This window comes from Schistosoma mansoni, chromosome 6, assembly GCF_000237925.1.
Source record: "Schistosoma mansoni strain Puerto Rico chromosome 6, complete genome".
Taxonomy (NCBI): domain Eukaryota; kingdom Metazoa; phylum Platyhelminthes; class Trematoda; order Strigeidida; family Schistosomatidae; genus Schistosoma; species Schistosoma mansoni.
Window position 1 is genome coordinate 17,154,928 of NC_031500.1, and position 25,107 is coordinate 17,180,034.

The 25,107-nt window shown below is 37.0% G+C and overlaps 2 protein-coding genes and 1 non-coding gene across 3 annotated transcripts in view; 1 reads left to right on the forward strand and 2 right to left on the reverse strand.

The window, feature by feature from the left end:
• The first annotated feature begins 12,221 nt into the window (after positions 1-12,221).
• On the forward strand, positions 12,222-13,754 carry Smp_016780 (putative tubulin alpha chain). Its single transcript, XM_018798436.1, has 3 exons — positions 12,222-12,281; positions 12,325-12,962; positions 13,000-13,754. Exons 1-3 carry the CDS (start codon positions 12,279-12,281, stop codon positions 13,712-13,714), a joined length of 1,356 nt encoding a protein of 451 aa, XP_018653378.1. The 5' UTR covers positions 12,222-12,278; the 3' UTR covers positions 13,715-13,754.
• A 6,975-nt stretch (positions 13,755-20,729) lies between these two features.
• The window catches only part of Smp_131330 (hypothetical protein), a gene marked incomplete at both ends in the record, with an annotated part of 28,986 nt that continues 24,608 nt past the window's right edge, over positions 20,730-25,107 (reverse strand). Inside the window, 2 exons of the mRNA XM_018798437.1 lie at positions 20,730-21,442; positions 23,533-23,728. Coding sequence (XP_018653379.1) covers positions 20,730-21,442; positions 23,533-23,728 — 909 coding nt within the window. The remainder of the gene's footprint in view (positions 21,443-23,532; positions 23,729-25,107) is intronic.
• Positions 21,580-21,646, reverse strand: Smp_tRNA_00330_Gln_TTG.1.1. Its single transcript has one exon. It is a non-coding gene (tRNA).

Genomic DNA, 25,107 nt, shown 5'->3' on the forward strand with positions numbered 1-25,107 from the left:
ACAAGGCATTGCACTGATGCTATCCAAACAAGCACAAAATGCACTTACAGGATGTGGATCTCATGGACCAGGGATCACTAAAGTGTCCTTCAAAACGAAGAGGTAGGACATCACAATGAATGCCCCTACCAACGATCATAATGAAGACGTTAAAGATCACTTCTACTGTAGTGACCTACTTTTCCATTGTCCATCTTGCTTGCACGGACGCGCATACACTCAACCGTTTCGCCTGTATTCTTTGGCACGTCTCGGTATTCTTTCGATACCATGAGATCACCAACAAATATATCTTATCTGGACCATTAACAGCCCTCTGGTTTTTGGCCTGGCACGTGATCTTATTGTAGTGGTGATCATAGTCAGCCTCGACTTGACGCCATCTACACTACTATAGGCTGTAGTCAATTGTCGAGGTTGGAATGTACAACACTGGATACGGAGATATCATGTGACGACATGGACTAAGGGAAAATGACAAAAATTATGGGAAACTCGCTAATCTATTTGCCTACAATAAACTGGTCATAGGTGGCACCATATTACCACACAAACGCACACACAAAGCCACATGGACGTCAGTGGATCACACTACATAGAACTGAATCGACCATATCTGCATCAACATAAAGTTCAGGAGAACGATGGAGGATGTGAGGACCAAGAGAGGATCTGATATAGCATCAGATCAGGTATAAAAAAGGCAATCGCTTCAACATGTCATGAGGTTCTGCGCCACGAGAAGCACCATCACAAGGAATGGATCACTGTTGGTACACTGGATAAGATTGAAGAAAGGAGGAACAAGAAGGCAGCAATCAATACTAGCCGAACAAGAGCAGAAAAAGCCAGGGCACAAGCCGAATATTCAGAAGCAAACAAGCAAGTAAAGAGGATCATCAGAACCGACAAACTTAAATACGTGGAAGATTTAGCGATAACGGTGGAAAAGGCTGTAAGAGAAGGAAACATGAGACAATTGTACGACGCAACAAAGAAACTTTCTGGAAATTACCGTAAACCAGAATGACCAATGAAAAGCAAGGAAGGCGAGATGATCATTAAAATTGAAGAAAAACGAAACAGGTGAGTAGAGTACTTCAAAGAACTCTTGAATCGACCAGCTCCACTGAACCCACCCAATATCGAAGCAGCACCCACGGACCTCCCGATCGATGTTGGTCGACGAATATTTGAAAGGATCAGCATGGCCATAAGGCACTGAAAGCAGAAATAGTAGCTACTGCAAAGACACACTACATTCTCTTCAGTAAGATTTGGGATGAAGAACAAGAACCAACAGACTGGAAAGAATGATATTTTATAAAAATATCAAAAAAAGGCGAAGTCAGTGTGACAACTAAAGAGGCATCAGTCTTCTTTCATCACCTGGAAAGGTTTTCAACAGGGTATTGTTAAGCAGAATGAAGGACTCCGTAGACTCCATAGATGCTCAACTTCGAGATCAACACGCTGGATTTCGTAAGGATCCATTGTGTACGGACCAAATCGCAACTCTACGGATCATTGTGGAACAACCATTTGAATGGAATTCATCACTCTACACCAACTTTATCGACTACGAGGAAGCTTTTGATAGAATGTACAGAACAACACTATGGAGGCTTCTTCGACACTACGGCTTACCTGAGAAGATAGTTAATATCATACGGAATTCCTAGGATGGATTAAACTGTCAAATCGTTCATGGAGGACAACTCACCGATTAATTCAAGGTAAAAACCGGTGTCAGACGTGGTTGCTTACTCTCACACTTTCTCTTTCTCCTGAAGATCGACGGGACTATGAAGACGTCAACATCTGAAGGGAAACACGGGATACAATGGACAGTTGGAATACAAATGGACGATTAAGACTTCGCAGACGATCTGGCTCTTCTATTACACACTCAACAACAAATGCAGGAGGAAACGACTAGTGTAAAAGCAGCCTCAGCAGCAGTAGGTCTCAATATACACAGAGGGAAAATTAAAATTCTCCGATACAATAAAGTATGCACCAATCGAATCACACTTGACGGAGAAGCATTGGAGGATGTGAAAACCTTTACATATCTGGGCTGCATCACTGATGAACACGGTGGATCTGATGCAGATGTGAAGGCGTGGATCAGTAAAGCAAGAACAGCATATTTACAACTGAGGAATATCTGGAACTCAAAACAAATGTCAACCAACACCAAGATCAGAATTTTCAACACAAATGTCAAGACACTTCTATTGTATGGGGCAGGAACTTGAAGAACTACGAAAGCCATCATCGAGAAGATACAAGTGTTTATTCACAGTCGTCTGCGCAAGATACTTCGGATCCGTTGGTCAGGCAATATCAGCAACATTCTACTGTGGGAGAGAACAAACCAGATTCCAGTGAAAGAAGAAATCAGGAAGTAGCACTGGAAGTGGGTAGGACACACATTGAGAAAGCAGCCAATTGCGTCACAAGGAAAGCTTTTACATTGAATCCTGAAGGTCAAAGGAGAAGAGGAAGGCCAAAGAACATATTATTCCGAGAAACAAAGACAGACGTGAGATAAATGAACAGATATTAGATAGAACTAGAAAGGAGGGCCTAGAACAGAGTGGGTTTGAGAATGCAGGTCGGCGTCTCATGGTCCATTGGGAGTAACAGATGTAAGTTATTAAGCTTTAGAAATGAATAGAAGTTTGGTGGTAAATATGTCTCCGAAATGAATGATCAGAATTTCGCGAAGCACATTGCGACCACTGAAACACCTGTTTTTTTAAAGCACTCCGACTAGCTTCTGAAGTGCTAAAGTTGACTAAATCTGAATTTAATAACTTGATATATTTAGAAATAATCCAGTAGATATACAGGCCATTGACTTAAAATGGATAGCAATGATTGGTGTGCATTCAACGACTATCGTCGACTTAACACAAAGTAGTTTTTGACGGACGCATTGAAAGGCAAGATCGTCTTTTCCCAAATCGTTTTGTTTCGAATATACAACCAGATCCTCATGGTTATATCTAAACGCGTCTTTACTTATGCCTTTCAATGACGTCTTTAATGTTCTCGATATATATTGACGACTATCTGATTGAAAGTCTAGATAGCATCTTGACGTTGTTCTACAATGATCTGAAGAACATTTCCATAGTCTAGCTCTGAAATAGCCTGTCATGGAATTCAACTTCGACACATAAACATCAACACTTTCTTCAACGGTGTAAGGTCGCTGTACTCTCCCTCTATCTCCACCCTGTTCTTTCTGAACATCACCAATACGCGGTTCACACTTCAGAAAACTGTCAACATGAAAGTAAACTCAATCGTATCCCATGCCTAACAACATTCCCTGCTGCCCTAGCTAGCTCTCACTTCCATTGCCTAACGCCTTATCTCTGGTGGTCCTTATCCGAATTCCCTGTTTTTAACGATCAGTGCAGCTTCACTCTCTTACATCAAGTTCAGTACCACGGTCCCATTCTTTCGTTAGGAGCGATCAGGAATAAAATCACAAAATATGTTTCATCTCTTGATCAAATGTGTCATTTTTTCGGTAAGATTCCATCTGTTTTTTCAAAGTACCTTGAATTGGATACTTCTTGGCTGTCATGTCAGGGACCTTCAGGTTAGACATCGATTATACTGCGACGTATCATCATACATATTGAGCAATTACATCATGGTGAATCAACAATGACAGAATAAATCTAATATTCGTATGTCTTAAATAAGTGTCGACCGCAATCCTAGATCCAGTACATTCACGTCGTTATTAGAACCCACTACGTCATTATTCCAAAGAAGTTCATATATGTGTGATTTAAATGCATTGAAAAGGAACTCGTTGGAAAGGATTTCTTCGCCAACCTACTAGTCTTACTACTCAGATAGGCATTTCAAGATTAACTTATATACAGTAGTTATTTGATGTTCACTTGATTTAGTTTTGACCTGTCTTTAGATTCAATTCGTTTAACAGTTTGTCATTTGGTCAAGTAATATTTTCACCCACCGTTTTCTCTTCCGCTTATCACTGAGTTTACCTAGAAATGCTCCATCAATTTTGTTGAGAGTTTGTGCAGTGTGTTCAGATTTATCGCAGTACTTATACGGGGTATAAACAAACGATGAGGAGAGTAAATAATGAGGTGTGGACTAAAACAACTAATGAGCTACCAGCCATTGAATTCCTCATAAAGAATACAGTGTTACGTCCAATTATGAGTTTTTGCCCGTTCCAACTATTGAAGTACTGGCTGTCGATATTCGCAAATTACGAACCCAAGTAGGCAAGAGAACCAAAACTCCAAATAAGATACCAAGTTTATTCGCAATTCACAAATAATCGACCAAAGTCGTTCTAACAACAATAATTATGACAATTACAAAACAAACCTTCAATTTTGTAGGTTCCCGGAGCAAAAAACTCCCAAATACCAAACCAATGACAAAAGAAACCAAAATGTCCGAAAGGAATGATATAAACAAACAAGTCCAAAGGTTAAGTAAAACAAACACATCCAAAAACACAGTAAATTTGATGTACAGTAAAAAGGTTTTAATCAGCCAAATGTCTTTAGTTCTCCCGTAACATACAGTGAGATTCCAAAAGGTAAAATAAACAAAAATTAGCATTTATTAAAAAAGTCATAGGTGGTCAGTAAGCATACGTGTTTTCAAGTATTTACAAATTTTCACATGTACACTGTCACGCTTATTGTAAGCGATAATGGTTCAAACTCTCAAGATAATGGGTTTGCCTCCTGAAGCCACATTACGAACTATGTGTTGAAGCAATCGACGTTCCTCGGATAAAATTTCAGTCACGCTTTTCCGATTACAATTATTTCAAAGACGGGGATTTTTCAATAACTTCCACATCATGACATAACAAGCGTTCTGAATGGTGCAGAAAATACCCGTGAGAGGTATTATGAGAACGAATGTAAGTACAAATAAAAATAATCGCACCTGAATGGTACTTTTTAAGCTGGTACAGACTGTAGAAAAAACTCAATCATCACGGTAGGAAAAATTAGTCTTATCAGTCAAGGAACAATATCATGTCCAAAGAAGAGGGGTAGTCGATTCATTTAGCTCCAAATATGAGCAGTTGTGAAGGTCAGTCTTATGTCGTGTGCAATTGTCAAACCCACTTAGTTTATTCTAGTTTACGGACAAGCTAAACTATTCATTCTTCTTAAACCACATTTTGACCTTGTCACTTTTTGGCTTATTTATTCTCATTGTTTTTATATAAGCGTATATGTGTGCGTTGCTTATCCTACCCATCACATGTCTGCAAGTTTATTTTTATCTGGCTATAAATATTGATTAACGCTTGATTAGATCGAGTTGGCTCACTTACGTTCTCCGATATGCTTCGCTGTCCCCTTTTTGTTTCGTCTCCCTGATCTCCTGTTCAAAGCATTATTTGCGTGAAATATACACATTCAAAAGCCATTCTCGTATTTGGCTTATTTGAATCCTTTATTCACTAACGCGAGTTAAGTCAATAATTATATACGAGGATAGATGACATGTACATTTCAATAACAATCATTCATACAATCCACCTGGAGTCAGGTTATGGGCTACAACATAGTTATCTGGAAAACGACAAATTAATGAAAAATACAATTAATTGCCGGTGAACAATAGCAACCGAACCAAAAACAAAGTTAACACGTGCTTGAAAATCTACCGTATGAAAAAGGGTAATCAGTTTGCAAAATACCAACCAAAGTATGGCAGTCCAATGTGGCGAGCGTCACATAAACAGTATGAAGCGAAACAAAGACAAAACGGTTATTAAGAGACTCAGCAAAATCAAGCTAAAGGTTAGGATTTAGAAATAATAAACAATGTAGTAGTAATAACTGCATTGATTCTCAAGATTGGGAATGCGTATACAAAATACAGATAAAAATAAGACATACAGTACATAGTACAAGAATGCAAAGGGCTACTTATAATTAGAAACAGACACAGACTTTTTCTCTATATTTGCACATGAGCATACAAAAATGAATCCTTCAGTGGTATTCAACAGAAACTCTTACTTACTTACTTACGCCTGTTACCCCTCGTCGAGGAGCATAGGCCGCTCACCAGCATTCTCCATCCAACTCTGTCCTGAGCCTTCCTTTCCAGTTCTTTCCAGTTAACATTCATCCTTTTCATATCTGCTTCTATTTCCCGGCGTAGTGTGTTCTTTGGCCTTCCTCTTTTCCGCTTCCCTTCCGGATTCCAAGTTAGGGATTGAGTCGTGATGCACATTGGTGATTTCCTTAATGTATGTCCTATCCACTTCCAACGTCTTTTCCTAATTTCCTCTTCAGCTGGAAGCTGGTTTGTCCTCTCTCATAAAACGCTGTTGCTGATAGTATCCGGCCAACGGATGTTGAGTATTTTGCGTAGACAATTGTTTATAAATACTTGTACCTTCTTCACGATGGATACAGTAGTTCTCCATGTTTCAGCTCCATACAGTAGGACTGTCTTGACGTTCGTATTAAAGATTCTGACCTTGAAATTGGTTGAGAGTTGTTTTGAGTTCCATATGTTCTTCAATTGTAGAAATGCTGTCCTTGTTTTGTCAATCCTAGCCTTTACATGTGCATCCGGTTTTCCTTGTTTATCAGTGATGCTTCCCAGATACGTGAGTGTTTCCACCTCTTCCAGAGTTTCGCCATCAAGTGTGATTGTGTTGGTATTCTCCGTGTTGCATTTGAGAATCTTGCTTTTTCCTTTGTGAATGTGGAGGCCTATGGATGCGGAGGCTGCTGCTACATTTGCGGTCTTCATCTGCATTTGTTCGTGTGTATGAGAGAGGAGGTCTAGGTCATCTGCGAAGTCCAAATCATCTAATCGATTCTGAGCTGTCCATTGTATTCCGTATTTCCCCTCAGATGTCGAATTCTTCATAATCCAGTCAATCACTAGAAGGAAGAGGAATGGGGAGAGTAGACAGCCTTGTCTGACTCCGGTCCTTACTGGAAATGCATCTGTCAGCTGTCCTCCATGCATGACTTTGCACTGTAGTCCATCGTATGAGTTCTGAATAATGTTGACGATCTTCTGAGGAACTCCATAATGTCGAAGAAGTTTCCATAATGTTCTCCTATTTACGCTGTCAAACGCCTTCTCATAGTCAATGAAGTTGACGTATAGTGATGAGTTCCACTCAACTGATTGTTCTACGATGATCCGTAGTGTCGCAATCTGGTCTGTGCACGACCGATCCTTACGGAATCCAGCCTGATGATCCCTAAGTTCGGCGTCTACTGCGTCTTTCATCCGATTCAGCAGCACTCTGTTGAAAACCTTTCCTGGTACCGATAACAAACTGATGCCTCTGTAGTTCTCACATTTGCTCAGATCTCCTTTCTTTGATATCTTGATGAGATATCCTTCTTTCCAGTCCATTGGCACTTGTTCCTCTTCCCAAATCTTCTTGAATAGAAGGTGAAGCATGTTTGCAGTTATTTCAATGTCTGACTTCAGTGCTTCTGCTGGTATATTGTCAGGTCCTGCCGCCTTCCCACTTTTGATTTGTCTGATGGCCATCTTGACTTCTTGGATCGTTGGTGGAGTGACATCTATAGGAAGGTCAGTGTGTGCTACTTCGATGTTCGGCGGATTCAATGGGGCTGGTTTATTCAGCAGTTCCTCGAAGTATTCTGCCCATCTTTTCCTCTGTTCTTGAATCTCAGTAATTGTCTTTCCTTCTTTGTCCTTGACTGGTCTCTCTGGTCTGCTATATCTTCCTGCCAATTTCTTCGTTGTATCATATAGTTGTTTCATATTCCCTTCTCTTGCAGCTTTTTCCGCCGTCGTTGCTAGTTCTCCCATGTATTTCTGCTTGTCGGCTTTAATGCTTTTCTTCAATTCCCTGTTTGCTTCTGCGTAGTCTGCTTGTGCTTTGACTTTCTCTGCTCGTGTTCGGCTGTTGTTAATTGCTAGTTTCTTGTTCTTCTTTTCTTGAATTTTGTCCAGGGTTCCCATAGAGATCCATTCCTTGTGATGATGCTTCTTAGGACCAAGAACCTCCTGACACGTTGAAGTTAGTGCTTCTTTTATCCCTTTCCAGTTGTCCTCCATCGTAGTTTCTTGTCCTTTCAGTAGATCCTGTAGAGCTTGGAACCTGTTGTTGAGAGTTATCTTGAATTCATTGAGCTTGTCAATATCTCGAAGGAAGGCTGTATTGAACCTTTGTAGTGCTGTTTGTCCAGTTGTCCAGTGTTTCTTTAGCTTCAGTCTCATCTTGGCCACAACCAGGTGGTGATCTGAAGCTATGTCAGCTCCTCTCCGGGTTCTCACATCTTCTATTGATCTTCGGAATTTTTTGTTGATACAGATGTGATCTATCTGGTTCTCTGTGGTTTTGTCCGGTGAGATCCATGTAGCTTTGTGTATGCGCTTGTGTGGGAATGTTGTGCCGCCTGTAACCAATTTGTTGGATGCACATAGGTTTGCAAGTCTCTCCCCATTTTCATTTCTCTCTCTTAGTCCATGTTGTCCAATTACATCTTCATATCCTGTGTTGTCCACTCCAACTTTAGCATTTAGATCTCCCATCAGGATGGTGAGGTCCTTTCGTGAGCACTTCTCTATAATTGATTGCAGCCTTTCATAGAACTGATCTTTATCATCGTCGTTGCTATCATTGGTGGGTGCATAACATTGGATAACGTTCATTGTGATCCCTTGCTTCTTTGTTCTGAATGATGCTTTGATTATCCTGGGTCCATGAGATTCCCATCCCACAAGTGCATTTCGTGCTTCTTTGGACAGAATTAGAGCAACTCCCTGAGTGTGTGGAGCATTTTCCCCTTCGTGACCGGAGTACAGCAGCATCTCTCCTGTACCTAGCCTTTGTTGTCCAGTTTGTGTCCAATGGGTTTCGCTGATTCCGAGTACTGCCAAGTTGTATCTTCTCATTTCCATTGCTATTTGGCTGGTCTTTCGTGTCTCCCACATTGTCCGGACGTTCCATGTACCTATAAAGAGTGTTGCTCTGGTTGTTAGAATGTGCATCGGTCTCGTGACTTCCGAAGAATTCCGGCTTTCATCATGAGACGTCATAATTATTCCTTCAACTCCCAGGGCAGAGTTTAAATGGTTTGAATTATTTTTTCTGGTTAGCGTTTTTTAGCGAGTTAGCTTTTCTACGGGATGGGGTCGCTAACCCCATGCCCAACCCTCCTCCTTTACCCGGGCTTGGGACCTGCAGTAACTCTAGAAGAGCTACTGGCGGAGTTAACAGGAACTCACTCATCACAAAAATTAATAAGGCCAATCGGTTGAGTATTTAGTGATGCATTAGCAAATCTTCATGGTATCCCACGTCTAGGTGTAACAGTGAGTTTAAACTGTGTGGTGTATTAATCGAAATGGTGCTACTCCATTATTACTTTGATCTTATTTAGCTGTACCAAGTCGAACTCACTCAATCCCCATACTCATACCGTGGTTAAATAAAACATTATTGGAGCGATATCATCCAAAGTGTGAGGTTTACTGATCGTTTTGTTGTTTCTATTAGATTTTATAATTTTCAGTCAGTTGATTACATAAGTGTTATTTTGAATCGGTTATCATCTCAATGTTGCTGTTGGAGAATAAAGCTTTCTGACCAGTTAATTTATTTTGTTTCAATGGCTTGCTGATATATTATATGGTGTCCCATGTCTCATGTTTGTCAGTCATCTTATCATCAAGTTCAAAGTTAACAACTAGACTCCAGTATAAAAACTGACTTCTCGGTTTTCAACTAGATAGAATAGCAGAAGTAAGCAAGAATAAAGATAAATACAGTTGCTGCTTTATAGTCCTTACTTACCCTGTGGTGTGGTCTACTTATATCCATATAAGTAGTATATGGTGTGGGTCAGACATAGAATGTATTTTGGCAGAAGACCGATGAGAAAAGAACGGAAATGAAGCGCAATCGTCTGGAAAATGCATGAGCAATGGAATAAGAGAAGAAACAGTGAAGATTGAAACAATTGGTTGTTAATTTGCAAATTGACTGTTCATTGTTTGGTAATCAGAATTTACTGAGATAGTCTGTAATATTTGCTTAAATACATTCGATTGTCCCCAACCGTTGTTTTGTTCACTACAACCCAAATAATGAGTGTCACCCGAGCAAAATAAAAGTTGGGTTCTACTGATGGTTTATTGTTTCTTCTAAAAAGCTAGTAGACCACGTGAGACTGAAAAAAACTAAAGACAAACCTACAATGTTTCAGTTAAGATTAAGCATAACTGTATTGATTTGTTGCAAGTACTCACAAATAGCCGTTTACTCCACAATTTAAGTTAAAGATGTACAAGATGGTATTTTTGTGTCAACATTTGATTACACGTGTGAATGAGGTACATTTTGATAATCAGTTTAAAGACAAACAGAAAAATGTACATTTGTAAGATAAATGTTCAAAGATTTAATACATCTGATGTGGTGTGGTCTACTTATATCCATATTAGTAATATATGGAGATGGTCAGGTATAGAATGTATTTTGGCAGAATATCGATAAGGAAAGAACAGGAATGAAGCGCAATCTGTACGAAAATGTATGAACAATGAAATCCGAGAAGACGGACTGATATTTTCAGAAGGAACAGTGAAGATTGAGACAATTTGTTGTTATTTTACAAATTAACTGTTGACTGTATGGTTATCAGAATTTAGTGAGATAGTCTGTAGTCTGTGCCTAAATACATTCGATTGTCCCCACTGGTGTTCTCATTCACTACACTGAGTGTGACCTGTATTTGTATCTGAAATACAAATTGCTAAATACATTTATTGACAACCTCTACTGGAAAACTCATCGTACTTTCTAATCTGTTGAAAATATATCTGATTTAAAGATATTCGAGTTTGTTCTAAATGCTGATTACCTAAATAACAAACGAACTAAATCTCCAAACTCACGGATTTTATTTTTATAGCTGAAGAAGATAAACTATTGTCTTGATTTAAGCTAAGACTATTGTTAACTTATACAGTGCATAATTATTTCCCAAACAACATATTATAATTTGTAGTGTTAAAGTTTATCAAATTTATATAAGTTGAAAGGTCATATAATTTGGATCAATTTCGAGAAATAATTTCTCGACTTTCGACATTCTTTATGCTGTTACATCATCAAAAAAAGATATCTCGCGAGATGGGATCGTGGATGCGCACTGCTGAGGAGTCCCACAATAGAACGAAACGGCCGTCCAGTGCTTCCAGGTTTTCCATGGTTGTCTAGCTTCAATTGACTCATGATCTCAATTATATAAAATTACTAAAATCTCCATAAATCTCCCTTCTGATAATGATCATATGCTCACTAGTGACTGACTCTATGAGGTACTTCCTGGAGTTCTAGTGAGAAGCAGTAACCAGTGGAGTTCAACCAAGTCTGTTGGGAGATATCAACTCAATGAACACAATGGTGAATGGTTGTTCAATTTCGTGGATCGGTTGAAGTAAGACATTAACGCCATTGGGTGCCGACCGGCTCAGTGGTCTATCGGTTAAGTTCTCCGTCGCGAGACTGGTAAGTCCTGGATTCGAATCTCGCGAGGCAGGATCGTGGATGCGCACTGCTGAGGAATCCTACGAAACGGCCGTCCAGTGCTTCCAGGTTTTTCATGATTGTCTAGCTTCAAGTGACTCATGATCTCAACTATATTAAAATACAAAATTGAACTAGTTATTTGAAATTATTGGTAGGCTACTCCTTATAAAATTTCTTTGATACGGATTAATTCAAATATCATGAATCTGGTTATTAATCTCCAAACTTCTACGTACTTTCATTATGGTAATTAAATAATAAATAAATATTTTTTCACATTTAATTTGATCTTAAAAAGAAGGTACTCAAGTTAATGGATATTAAATGAAAGCTCATATTTATATTTAAAATCGATATTTTATTAAGTAACACAGTAACATGGTAAAGATATAAATACAAATTATGTTGATCATCTCGAATGTATGCCAAAAATTACATCCCCACCACCACTATCACAGACAAACTAAATTATTAACCAATCAGAAACAAAATAGTATTTCAGTTGACTAAGTGGCACGATTCCAAAAATTATTATCCAATCAAAAATTAACATTTTTTAAAACTACTTAACCAATAGGATTTCTGAGTCTGGTACTGTACCCAACTATAAAAAACAGAATAATTGAGTCAACTTGGTTAGTCTCAAACATACACGACTTTCTTTTGTTGCTATCTGCTCTGTAATACAACTTGCTTCAGAATGGTATGTTTTCATTTGGACCCATCAACTAATATATGCTTTCCAGAGGGAATGTATTAGTGTACATGTTGGTCAAGCTGGAGTTCAAATGGGCAATGCTTGTTGGGAATTGTATTGTTTGGAACATGGAATTCAAGCTGATGGGCGAATGCCGAGTGATAAGACTGTTGGGGGTGGAGACGATTCCTTTAATACTTTTTTTAGTGAAACTGGTTCGGGAAAACATGTTCCAAGAGCAGTATTTGTAGATTTAGAACCCACTGTAGTAGATGAGGTTCGGACTGGTACTTATCGTCAACTTTTTCATCCTGAGCAATTGATTACTGGTAAAGAAGATGCTGCAAACAATTATGCACGTGGTCACTACACAATTGGGAAAGAGATTGTTGATTTGGTGTTAGATAGGATTCGTAAACTTGCCGATCAGTGTACCGGTCTTCAGGGGTTTCTGATATTTCATTCATTTGGTGGAGGCACTGGTTCAGGTTTCACATCTTTGTTGATGGAACGACTGAGTGTTGAGTATGGAAAGAAATCGAAGCTTGAATTTTCTGTTTACCCTGCTCCACAAATTGCAACTGCTGTTGTTGAACCTTACAATTCTATCTTAACAACGCATACAACTTTGGAACATTCGGATTGTGCATTTATGGTTGATAATGAAGCAATATACGACATATGTCGGTAAGTTGTATACCTTGTATATTTAGCCTATGATCAGTCGTAATTTAGATATTGAACGTCCAACTTACACGAACTTAAATCGTTTAATTGGTCAAATAGTGAGTTCTATTACAGCTTCTCTGCGTTTTGATGGAGCTTTGAATGTTGATCTCACTGAGTTTCAAACGAATTTGGTCCCTTATCCACGTATCCACTTCCCATTGGCAACATATTCACCTGTGATTTCAGCTGAAAAAGCATTTCATGAACAGTTTAGTGTTGCTGAGATTACTAATGCCTGCTTTGAGCCAGCGAATCAAATGGTAAAATGTGATCCTCGTCGTGGTAAATACATGTCCTGTTGCATGTTGTACCGTGGTGATGTTGTTCCAAAGGATGTGAATGCAGCCATTGCTACCATTAAGACAAAACGGACAATTCAATTTGTTGATTGGTGCCCTACTGGCTTTAAAGTTGGGATCAACTACCAACCTCCTACAGTGGTTCCAGGTGGTGATTTAGCAAAGGTACAACGTGCTGTTTGTATGCTGAGTAATACAACAGCCATTGCAGAAGCCTGGGCCCGTTTAGATTACAAATTTGACTTGATGTATGCAAAACGTGCATTCGTCCATTGGTATGTCGGTGAAGGGATGGAAGAAGGCGAGTTTAGTGAGGCTCGTGAAGATCTTGCAGCTTTAGAGAAAGATTATGAAGAAGTTGGAGTTGATAGTGTTGAGGGTGAAGGTGAAGGTGATGGCGAAGAATACTGAATAACTGTGAGATGTTACCTATTCCTAATAAATTTACCTCAAAAACTAAATGGTTTTCAGATTCTTCCAAAATAAGGGGCTCTCATTAGAGTTTCACATCTCAGTGATAGTTTACTGACAATCACTGATAGTTTACTAATACAGTTGCTGATCGGTAACTTATATTAAGGAAAGTAGATTGTTTATTCCGACGGTAAGCATAACCACGTAGGTCTGTGGGCCTTTCGTCCGACAGTGGTACTCAGTGAGCGAGGCACTAGACACATCATCAAGGAAGATTCCGTTATTTTGTTTCTGACCATCTCCAATGATGGCACGGTGAAGTCTTCGTCGGCGGTTTAGGAAGCAAGATTTTCTTGGCTAGGAACAAAAACTTCAGCCTGATGAGACGTGAATGTTGAGACAGTCGCTTCACTCATCTATAGTATTTTTGCCTGAGTTACAGCAAAATTGTCCATGTTGATTGGCAATAAGCGTCCTATTATAAAGATTCCTACCTGAATTTGCTTCTAATATGGGACTTATCAGTTTCGAAAATACTGTATACGTAGTCATCTATATATATATATATATATCCAGAGATCTGTTCATAAGTGTATTGCTCTGATTTGTATCGAGTGTTCTGTGTTTACCTCAAGATTTATAGTGTTATGGTTTTACACGTAATCAATGAAATGAACCAGATTGAAACTTAAGACCGCTTGTTGCTATGGCCTAATGACAAGAGTAGGACAAACTAAAAGTACCGAGTAAACATTATATAGTTGTTTAACTAACCATCCATACTTGACTCTATGAAGCGAATAGACAATTTGCAAATTAATTAAAATGTAAAACTTAGGGATTGGAATTATTCACAACTCAGTTTCATATCTGAACTAGGAAACTACATCATCAATTAAATTAGCATCAGGAATCATGTTGTCAAAAGATCAATGAAATATACCATTTTTATTACTTTGTAGTGATGTTTCGTTTGTTTCGTGAGACTTTTAAGTAGTAGATAGCGCTCTTAGTGGTAGTTAAATGGATTTTATTGAAAACCTCGACTTATACCATGCTCCAGTGATACAGTATGAAATAAATCATTTGTAAAAGTTGTCAACATACATAATGTTACTCGTAAATAATTAACCAACTATTCGAACAAAACTAATCTATCCGAAATATTTGATTGAATTTATGAGCATTTGTACAATCTGTATGTTTGGAATAAATTTATTCATGAGAACTGATAATGAATTTTCTCTCCACCTCGTATGTCTAAATGATCAATCGAAATTAACATTATTACTGATACATTTAACGAAAAACGGATTTAGACATGAAAAGAATGAACAAAAGTTGGATAGAACTAGAAAGGAAGGTCCAGAGCAGAGTGGATTTGAGAATGCTGATCGGCGGCCTATGCTCCATTGAGGGTAACAGGCGTAGGTAAGTAAGTAAGTAAATAAGTAACATACCTGTGTATATACATGATAAAGGTGACTACATTGTTGTCTACCTTTACTTTTTATTGCTTTTTTCGAAAATAAGCGGAAGTATTACTTGAATTTTCATGAGTATTATCTACTTATTTTGATATCATCTGTTAAATTTGTCATATATTTGGATTGCTATCATAAGTATTGATAGTGTAGGTATGTTTTAATGGAATGAAGTTAAGATCATAAAAGGAATCATTTGATTGATTCAGTGTTTCCATTTATCAATCAATCATTATTAATAGTAATGGTATGAAACTATTTTTATTGAATAAATAATTGACATATAGTTTTAGTTTGTGCACCAAAATTGCTCAAGGCCAATTCAGATTGAGTTACATCACAATCATCTGAATACTATTATTAGAAACTAATGTAGATGTAAATGTTGATTTCTTGATATAGTGTATCCTCCCTAAATGAGATTATTAGTTGTGTGCTCTTTACATTGATATTCTAGTCACCATATTCATATATTAGAGGTTTTAAATAACTCCACTTATTACTATAAATTATAATGAAGTCATATCAAAAGATGCATAGTGTTATATCCTAACGAAAACATGAGTACGGGTGACTTCCGAGACCTATTAATGGACGATTATTCTATATATATTCTTATTGTTTAAGTATTGAGTAATTAGATTGTGTATATCTATATTCATTTTATTATAAGCTTCAGTTGGACCTATGAATTATTACTGTACGATTTACTGTTCCCAAATTATACTCAGTTTATTGATTACTGTATCCCACGTTCACAGCCACATTTGGCTTGATCTTGTACAAATATTATTTTCTATTCTATGATAAGATTCGGTCTGTCTATCTGGTATATAAACCAAGTATGCTTGAAAGAAATGATTTGCATAACAGAAGCTGTAACTGGTGTTCTGGACTCAACTGGAAGGGCTAGGCGGATAAAGGACCAATAAGGACGCTAGACTACTCATACTCGTCGAACTTCATTGACTTGTCACAGTGTTAAGATTGGAAAAGTCGTATTTTGATTGGTGGATAATTCACGTGATAAAAGCTGGACGTAAAAATCAGTAAAGAAATCGCATACGTCCTTTATTTATTTTGTAAAGTCATAATATATAGCTTTAAATAAATTTGAAGATTGTATATTGTAAAAAAAATCCACTCTTATGAAAATTATCAGAGGGGGTTTTGTGAAGATTTTAGTAATTTTATATAGTTGAGATCATGAGTCAATTGGAGCTAGATCACCATGGGAAACCTGGAGGCACTGGACAGCCATTTCGTCCTATTGTGGTAGGTCCTGGGTTCGGATCTCGTGAGACGGGGTCGTGGATGTGCACTGCTGAGGAGTCCCATAATAAGACGAAACGGCCGTCCAGTGCTTCCAAGTTTTCCATAGTGGTCTAGCTTCAATTGACTCATGATTTCAGCTACATAACCCATAATGATTAATTACTAGCTATGAATTACGAAATTGAACTAATTAGTTATTTAAATGTCCTTTAATCACAAGAAAGTCATAAATTAAATATTAGATAGTATAATACGATGTGCGATTTGTTAAAGCTGGTTTTGAGTTGCCTAAGTTATGAGTAATTCATTTACTGAGAGATCAATTTCATGAAAGCTTGCTATAGTTTCAACTTTAACCATTTTCTTTGCTAAGTAATGTCTGACAAACTAATAAACATATTTATAAGCAGAGATGTATGGCAGATTGTAGTGAAATCCAGGACTCACTTCCTGTTCTATTTGGGACTCGTCAGCTGGATGTACCTGCATCTCAGAGTTGACGTTCACTCTGTGACTCGAAACCAGTATCGTTCTCTTCAAAAGCCACCGCGTTATCCACTTAGCTAATGGGTCCAGATAGCCAGTCACATTCAGCTGATGAGTTGTAAATAGAAAGAAAGACAAATCCTGGGTTCCAATGCTGTCCCTCATACATCTCTACTTATAATGCTTGTGATTGAAGGCAACATCGAAGCAATCCGCACAGGATGCCCATATGCCAATAAGAGACTGATCAATTTCAGTCCTAAACATTAATGGAAAGATTCAAACAACCAATCCAAAAAATAAATTTCTTAAATTGTAATTTATAAATTATATAGAGTTCTTAATTGGATGTACATTGGAACTCTTCGTAGTACTCCAAGAAATGTATATTTATTTGTTTGCTTGTCGATTGATGATTGAATGAAACCTTGTCTCACATTGCTTGTCTATCGCTTTCATATTTAATTTTAATCTAAAATATATTTACCCATGAATTAAAAATGTTTAGCAAAGATGGATAGTGGCTAGTAGTGGAATCCAGTTTGACGCGCGTTTCGTCCTATTTGGGACTCGTCAGCCGGATGTATCTTCATCTCAGAGTTGATGTTCACTCTGGGACTCCAACCCAGTACCTTTCGCTTCAAACGCCATCCGCGTTATCCACTCGGCCACTGAGTAGTATTTCATTATCTGATAAGAAGTGGACTAAAAGGGTTTGGGTCATTAAATATTCTAAAAACTTATGAGAATTGTAGATGTATGAAGTTGGATTCATAACAAGAAAACTTCCTCTTCTACATTTCTTTCTTCTGAAATAAGTGTAATCTACTTTTTCATTCCCAAAAGGATATTATCCTTCAATGTGGATTAATAATCTGTATGTGAATACTTAGATCTCCAAAACATTCAATTAAGTAAAGGAGTCATTTTTTTTTCTAACGTTTATTATTGACTGATTATTATCGATCATATTTTCCCAATGGCGATTAGACTGGATAAATCGATTTTAATTCTCGATAAAATTAGTCTCCAAGTTCATAAAACTCAATGATAGAAATGTTTTCCAACATCACTTTTAAATAAAGTTTACCTTAAATGTCTAAAGTGATAAGGGATATAAATGAATGAATGAAAGCTACATTATCTCTAATGAGTAATTTCAATGTGTTCAGTAAAACAATTTATTTGAAATGATTTTATTATTCCTGGTAGATCCTGGGTTTGAATCTGGCTCGCGAGGCGGGATCGTGGATGCGCACTGTTGAGGAGTACCATAATAGGACGAAACAGCCGTACAGTAATTCAAGGTTTTCCATAGTGGTCTAGCTTCCATTGATTCATGATTTTAACTATGAAAATACTGAATCTCCACAAAACGTCTTCTGATCTAATCTTAACGTTTAGATAAAATTTAATCATTTTTTTACAAATCGATAATCAATAATTGACACAAAAGTAACCGATGGATTGGTATATTTATGAAATGTAACTCAAATAAACATCAAAGTTGATGATAATGAATAAAAAGTTAGTTAGTTAGTTACTCTGCATCCGTAGGCCTCAACATACACGAATGATAAAACAAGATTCTCAAATACAACACGGAGAACACCAACTCAATCACATTCGATGGAAAAGCGCTGGAAGATGTGGAATCTTTAACGTACCTGGTCAGCATCATTGATAAACAAGGAGGATCTGGTGCAGACGTAAAGGTGAGGATTAGCAAAGCAAAGGCCGCATTCCTACAATTGAGGAACGTAAGGCATTCAAAACAATTGTCAACCAATATCAAAGTCAAAATCTCCAATATGAACATCAAGACAGTCTCACTGTACGGAGCTGGAACTTGGACAACTACTACAACCATCATCAAAATGGTACAGGTATTTTTAAACAATTGTCTACTCAAGATACTGAATTTCTGTTGGTCGAATACCATCAGCAACAACCTACTATGGGAGAAAATAGGCCAGCTTCCAACTGAGGGGGAAATTAGGAAAAGACTTTGGAAGTTGATAGGACACACATTAACGAAATCACCAAACTGCATCATGAGGCAAGCGCCAACTTGAAATCCTGAAGGGAAGGCGAAAGAACACAGTGCATTGGTAATTGGAAGCAGACATGAAAAGGATGAATAACAACTGAAACGAACTGGAAAGGATTGTTCAGGATAGAGTTGGATAGAGAATGCTAGTGAGAGGCCTATGCTCCTCCATGAGGGGTAACAGGTGTAAGTATGGACTGATATTTAAAGAAGGAACAGTCAAGATTGAGACAATTGATTGATAGTTTGCAAATTAACTACTTACTGTATGAATGTCAGATTTTACTGAGGTAGTCTGTAATTTTCTCGTCAAATACATTCGATTCTTCTCATTCGTCTTCTTGTTCATTACATTACTACTTAATCTAGATTTCGATCTGTCAGCTGAAATCTTAATTTCACACATGAATGTTTACAAATAGAAATGGATCAAAAAGTTGATTTTCATGGGCAAAATAATCCAGATTGTAAAACTTATTTACTATCAATGAATAATCAGAATTCAGTCACTATTGCTTGTATGAAATGTTTATTTAGACTGTCTTTATCTTACATGTTACGTAATCATAATCTAAAGATCATGATTGAATATTGGTTGAATATTCACCAAATTTAACTGCTATAAATTTTAACTATTATACTTTTGAGCTAAACCCTCCTCCTTTGCATGGGTTTGGGATCGCCAGTAACTCTAGAAGAGCTACAGTTGAAGAATGCTGATGATCAGTCTATGCTCATCCACGAGAGGTAATACGCGTAAGAAAGCAGGTAATTGTATAACTATTGAGTAAATAGATTATGTATATTTATATTCCTCTTATTATAAGCTTTTATTTGACCTACTGAATACTATTATACGATATACTATTCTTAAGTTATTCCCAACTTATTAATTACAGTCTCTCTCAATCACAACCACTTTTCAGCTTGATCCTCTACAATTGTTCATTATTTTATGCAATGATGTGGTCTAGTTAACGTATATATGAACCAGTTATGTGTCAAATATGTGGTTCATACAGTGGGAGCTCTTATTAGTGTTCTGGACTCAACAGGCAGAGCTAGTCAGGATAAGTTTCAATAAGGACACTAGGCTGCTCATACGTCATTATTATGGCACAGTTTATAGATTGTATAAATCGTATTCTGATTAGTAATGATATCACATGATAATCAGCCAGGTAAAAGTCATAACAAGACTAATAAAATAATAATGGATTATACTTTCGTACTCATATACTACAGAATGATATCCAAAACAAACTGTAAGGATTGCTCGTTGGCAAACTCAAGGAAGCCTCAAGAAGCTCAGAAAGAGCCGAAGACATTCCATCCAATCAACACTAGGGGAACATTCTACAATGTCGACGTGTAGCTACCCTATTGGATGAATAAGAAGGCCCCCCCAATGTGCCTATTAGCTGTCCGAAATGACGATTTACTTTCAGCCAAAAAAATTATAAATACATGAGATTTTTGTACTATATTTCACACTGTTTGGGGAATAACATTCCTACTTACTAATCTTCTGTCTTCTCTCTTACGACGTTAAGGGTTCAATCGTTCAAATAGTCTAGTAGGACGCGGTATAGCAAGAATCTAAGCTCTAGATATAACACAAACAAACAAACAAACAAGTAGTTCGTCATAAATCACAATAATCATTCGTTTATTCAACCTTTCTATCTGTATACATACAAAACAATCTATTATCTTTCTAAACATTGAATTCTTGTTCATCATGATTATAATTAGATGAATCCGTCTTAACTTTGACACTATTTGATAAATCATAAAAATTATTACTAAAATATGTATAATCAGTAGTATTTATAGATTTAAAAGAATTTTCTTGCTTATCAATATTATTCCAATCTGATTGAAGAAAACATAAAGTTTGATTATGTAAACAATAAGGAACGAAAATGCTTTTTTGTTGTAGCCGCTGTTGTTGTTGTTGTAAATCGGTTGATGAAGATAATCTATGCTTATAGTTTTTATTCAAATCAAATTGATCATGATCTTGATGATCCTTTTTATGATGAATTAGATCATGTTGAGTTATCATTGAACAATTTGATTCAAGATATTTCAATGAAGAATATTGATGAAGTTGGTGAGAGTTTTCTTGAAGTATACTATTCAAAGAATGATCACTGGTATCAGCTTCATCAACAGGGGATTGTAAAACTTTAGTATTCAAAGGATTACTACATAAGTTATATGTAACCAATTGATTATTAGTAAGTTTTTTATGATTCCATCGATGGAATGTTCGGCAACACTGATTATATCGAGGTTGACATGTCAAAGTATTATAATGATAGTAGAATAGTGTAAAAATGATCCCAGTTACTAGACAGATGATTAAAATTATAAAATTTGTAGAGAATTTGATAAATATATTATTATTAGGTTCACAAATAGAATCTATAAAAAAAAGAGAAATATAAATTAAAAATTGTAAGCGAAGATGGATAGTGGATAGCAGTGGAATCCAGTTTGACGCGCGTTTTGTTCTATTCGGGACTCGTCAGCTGGATGTACCTGCATGTCAGAGTTGATGTTCACTCTGGGACTCGAACCCAGTACCTTTCGCTTCAAGTGCTATCGCGTTATCCACTTAGCTACTGATTCCTGATAGCCACTTGCTTATGCGATGGAGTGAAGTTTGCATTCACTTGGTATTGTTTATTTGAATCTTCCCATTGATGTATAGGACTGAAACTGGTCAGTCTCTTAAAATGCTTGTGAATTAAGGCTATATCGAGGCAATACGCACAGCATGCACATATGCTTATAAGAGACTGACCAGTTGCAGTCCGAAACATCAATGGGAAGATTCAAACAAATAATACTAAGTAAATTAAAAAGTGTTTATCATTGTTATTACTTAAAATTTGTAAGTAGTCTATTTCTTTAATATTCAATAATAGTTGATCAGTTTTTTCTTGGTTAGCACTTTGAGGAAAGCACCCAACTGTGTCACAAGACAAGCCCTCACATGAAATCCTGAAGGTCAAAGGAGAAGAGGAACACCAAAGAACACATTACTCTGAGAGATGGAGAAAGACATGAGAAGAATGAACAAAAGTTGGATAAAACTAGAAAGGAAGGCCCATTGTAGAGTGGTTTGGAGAACGCTGGTCGGCGGTCTATGCTCCATTGGAGGTAACAGACGTAAGTAAGTAAGTAACACCTGATAAAAGGAGTGGAAGGAAATATAATGAGGTCTTTTATTTAATGCAGTATAACAACAGATAAAGGATTAAATGGTAGCTTATAATTACGGTTTCTGCATACATTTATGTGAACGTTCATTAACAATTAATTCATGAAAGAATAGGTCAAATAACCAAAAAGCTTACTATTACATGAAATAAGCGCTGATGATATTGTTCAGGATGACAGTGAAAGCTCAGTAACTAAACCATCCAGTTCAGAGAACTTAACAATATGAAAATCCCATGTTTCTATAGTTCTCTTTTCTTCATCTTAACATGAAACAGTATCACTTCACAGATTTTATGTGTGTAACTGATTGTAGTTAGATAACCATTGCAAACCCGGAATCACTGAACGACTATTTCCTTACAGTATGGGACTCCACAGAAGTGAAAATTCACAAACACATAATCAAGAACTAACATCAACACATCAAGTCTCACGTGTGAACGTTCAGTCTCCAGATAATTGAACTGACATCTAATGGTGAACAAATCTAACTTTGTTCAAACCACAATATTGCCCTACCATCTTATATTTCGTGGAGTGGATAAATATCTTACATCTAACATAAACTGTAACATAAACTGAACTTCATTGATTATGGCTTCACACTATAACTCCACGATTTACAACCAACACCAAGATCAGAATTTTCAACACAAATGTCAAGACAGTTCTGTTGTATAGGGCGGAGACGTGGAAAACTACGAAAGCCATCATCCAGAAGATATAGGTGTTTATCAACAGTTGTCTACGCAAAATACTTAGGATCCGTTGGTCAGACACTATCAGCAACAACCAACTGTGGGAGAGAACAAACAGGATTTCAGCGGAGGACGAAATCAGAAAGAATCACTGGAAGTGGATAGGACACACATTGAGGAAATAACCCCACTGCGTCACAAAACAAACCCTCACATGGAATCTTGAAGGTCAAAGGAGAAGAGGAAGGTCAAAGAACACATTATACCGAGAAGTGGAGACAGGGATAAGAAGAATGAACAAAAGTTGGATTGAACTAGAAAAGAAGGCCCAGGACAGATTGGGTTTGAGAATGCTGGTCGTCGGTCTATGCTCTATTGGGGGTAACAGGCGAAGGTATGTAAGTAAGTAACATAAACTAAAATTCATTGATCATGACTTCACACTATAACTCCACGACTTACATCCATCAACTAGTCAGTAGTGAATACATTATTATGTCTTCATTAAAATTAAACATATACACAACTGGATCATCAAAAAGGATAATTACAAAACAGAAACAAATACTTGAGAAATATTAAACTTACTTATACTTTCATTATTTTTAAATGCAGGAGAATGAGGAGAAGAATATAGTGAAGGAGATATTGAATTAGAGTTGGAAATTTTAATTTTCAATGATTTCGTTAACGTTAATATCGATGGATACGTATAACTCCATGATAAATCTGATTGGTGCAGATCATGATCTAACGATCTCATATGACCATTACAATAAGAAGGCTGTAGAATGAAAATATTAGAAGTAAAAGGATTCAGTAATGTTATATATATATATATTGGTAGGTGACCTTTAAACGGTACTGAAGTGACCTTGAGAGCCCTTACCTACTCACTAGGATTAAAAGAGTGTTATAAATTAGTAAGAGAAATCAGAATCGGGATTTAGAGTTGAATGTGATATGCTTGAGCTAATTCGATTTTTTCGGACAATGACACAGTGACACAATAAGCTAATCTAATCCGTCGTCCCAGGCCCCGCTAACTAGAGGAAGAAGTCCAAGGCAAAGTAGGGGAATATATGTATTCCGTAGGCAGCCGAGTACAAGCAAATCATAAGGGGAAAAACTCAAACGTATACATACAGCGATAAATTGTCCTTGGACAGCATTACAAAATAGCACACTCAAACATACAACGGATCAATAGCATTTAAGATATTTTACAAGTGGGAAATATGACTTGAAGGTGAAAAGAGAGCCTTTGGCGCGAAAACAAATTCAAATTTTCAAAATAAAATTACAAAATTAAGCCATTCACCAAGTAAATTCTGGGGATTTGAAATCCCCAACAAAATGTTAGGGTTAGGAATTAAAGTTATGGTTTTCATCACAAACTGACTTCATACATAGTACTTCATTTTGTCAAGTCATCTAAGTGTATCGTAGTCAGTAAATACGACTATGTTTTCGTTTACTTAGTCACCCAGTTTAAGATATTTGGAAACAATTTTCATCACAGAATTATTAAGAGGTATGACTTTTTCTATTTTGCAATCATTTCCTCATCATAACTGATTGTGCCCTACTTGGTACGTTCGTAGTATGATGAAGTGTTATTTTAGTCATAGGAAACTTTATAGTTTTCATTTAAGCCAGAAAAAGGCGACTCAGAACGAAATACACCCTCCTTCATGGATTACGGTAGTGTAAGTAATAATTCCTGCCTCATTTTGGTTGGTTGACAGGTGCAAGGCAAAATTGCTGACGAGTGTAAAGTTTATCTTTACATCTAGATGAATGGATTTTGTTCGCAAATCCAAGAGTTGTCATCTTAAATTTGATTGGTTTGTTCATAAATTATAATCTCGCTGTTTTTCTAGCATCTTTCAATAATCCTTGTATCATTTTGTTCTGGTAATATTATTTATAGATCAGAAGGGGTTTTGTGGAGATTTCAGTATTTTCATAGTTGAAATCATGAGTCAATTGAAGCTAGACCACTATGGAAAACCTGGAAGCATTGGACGGCCGTTTCGTCCCATTTAGGGACTCCTCAACAGTGCGCATCCACGATCCCGCACTCGCGAGATTCGAACCCGCGCGACACTGGTAGGTCCTGGGTTCGTGGATGCGCACTGTTGAGGAATCCCTGAATAGGAC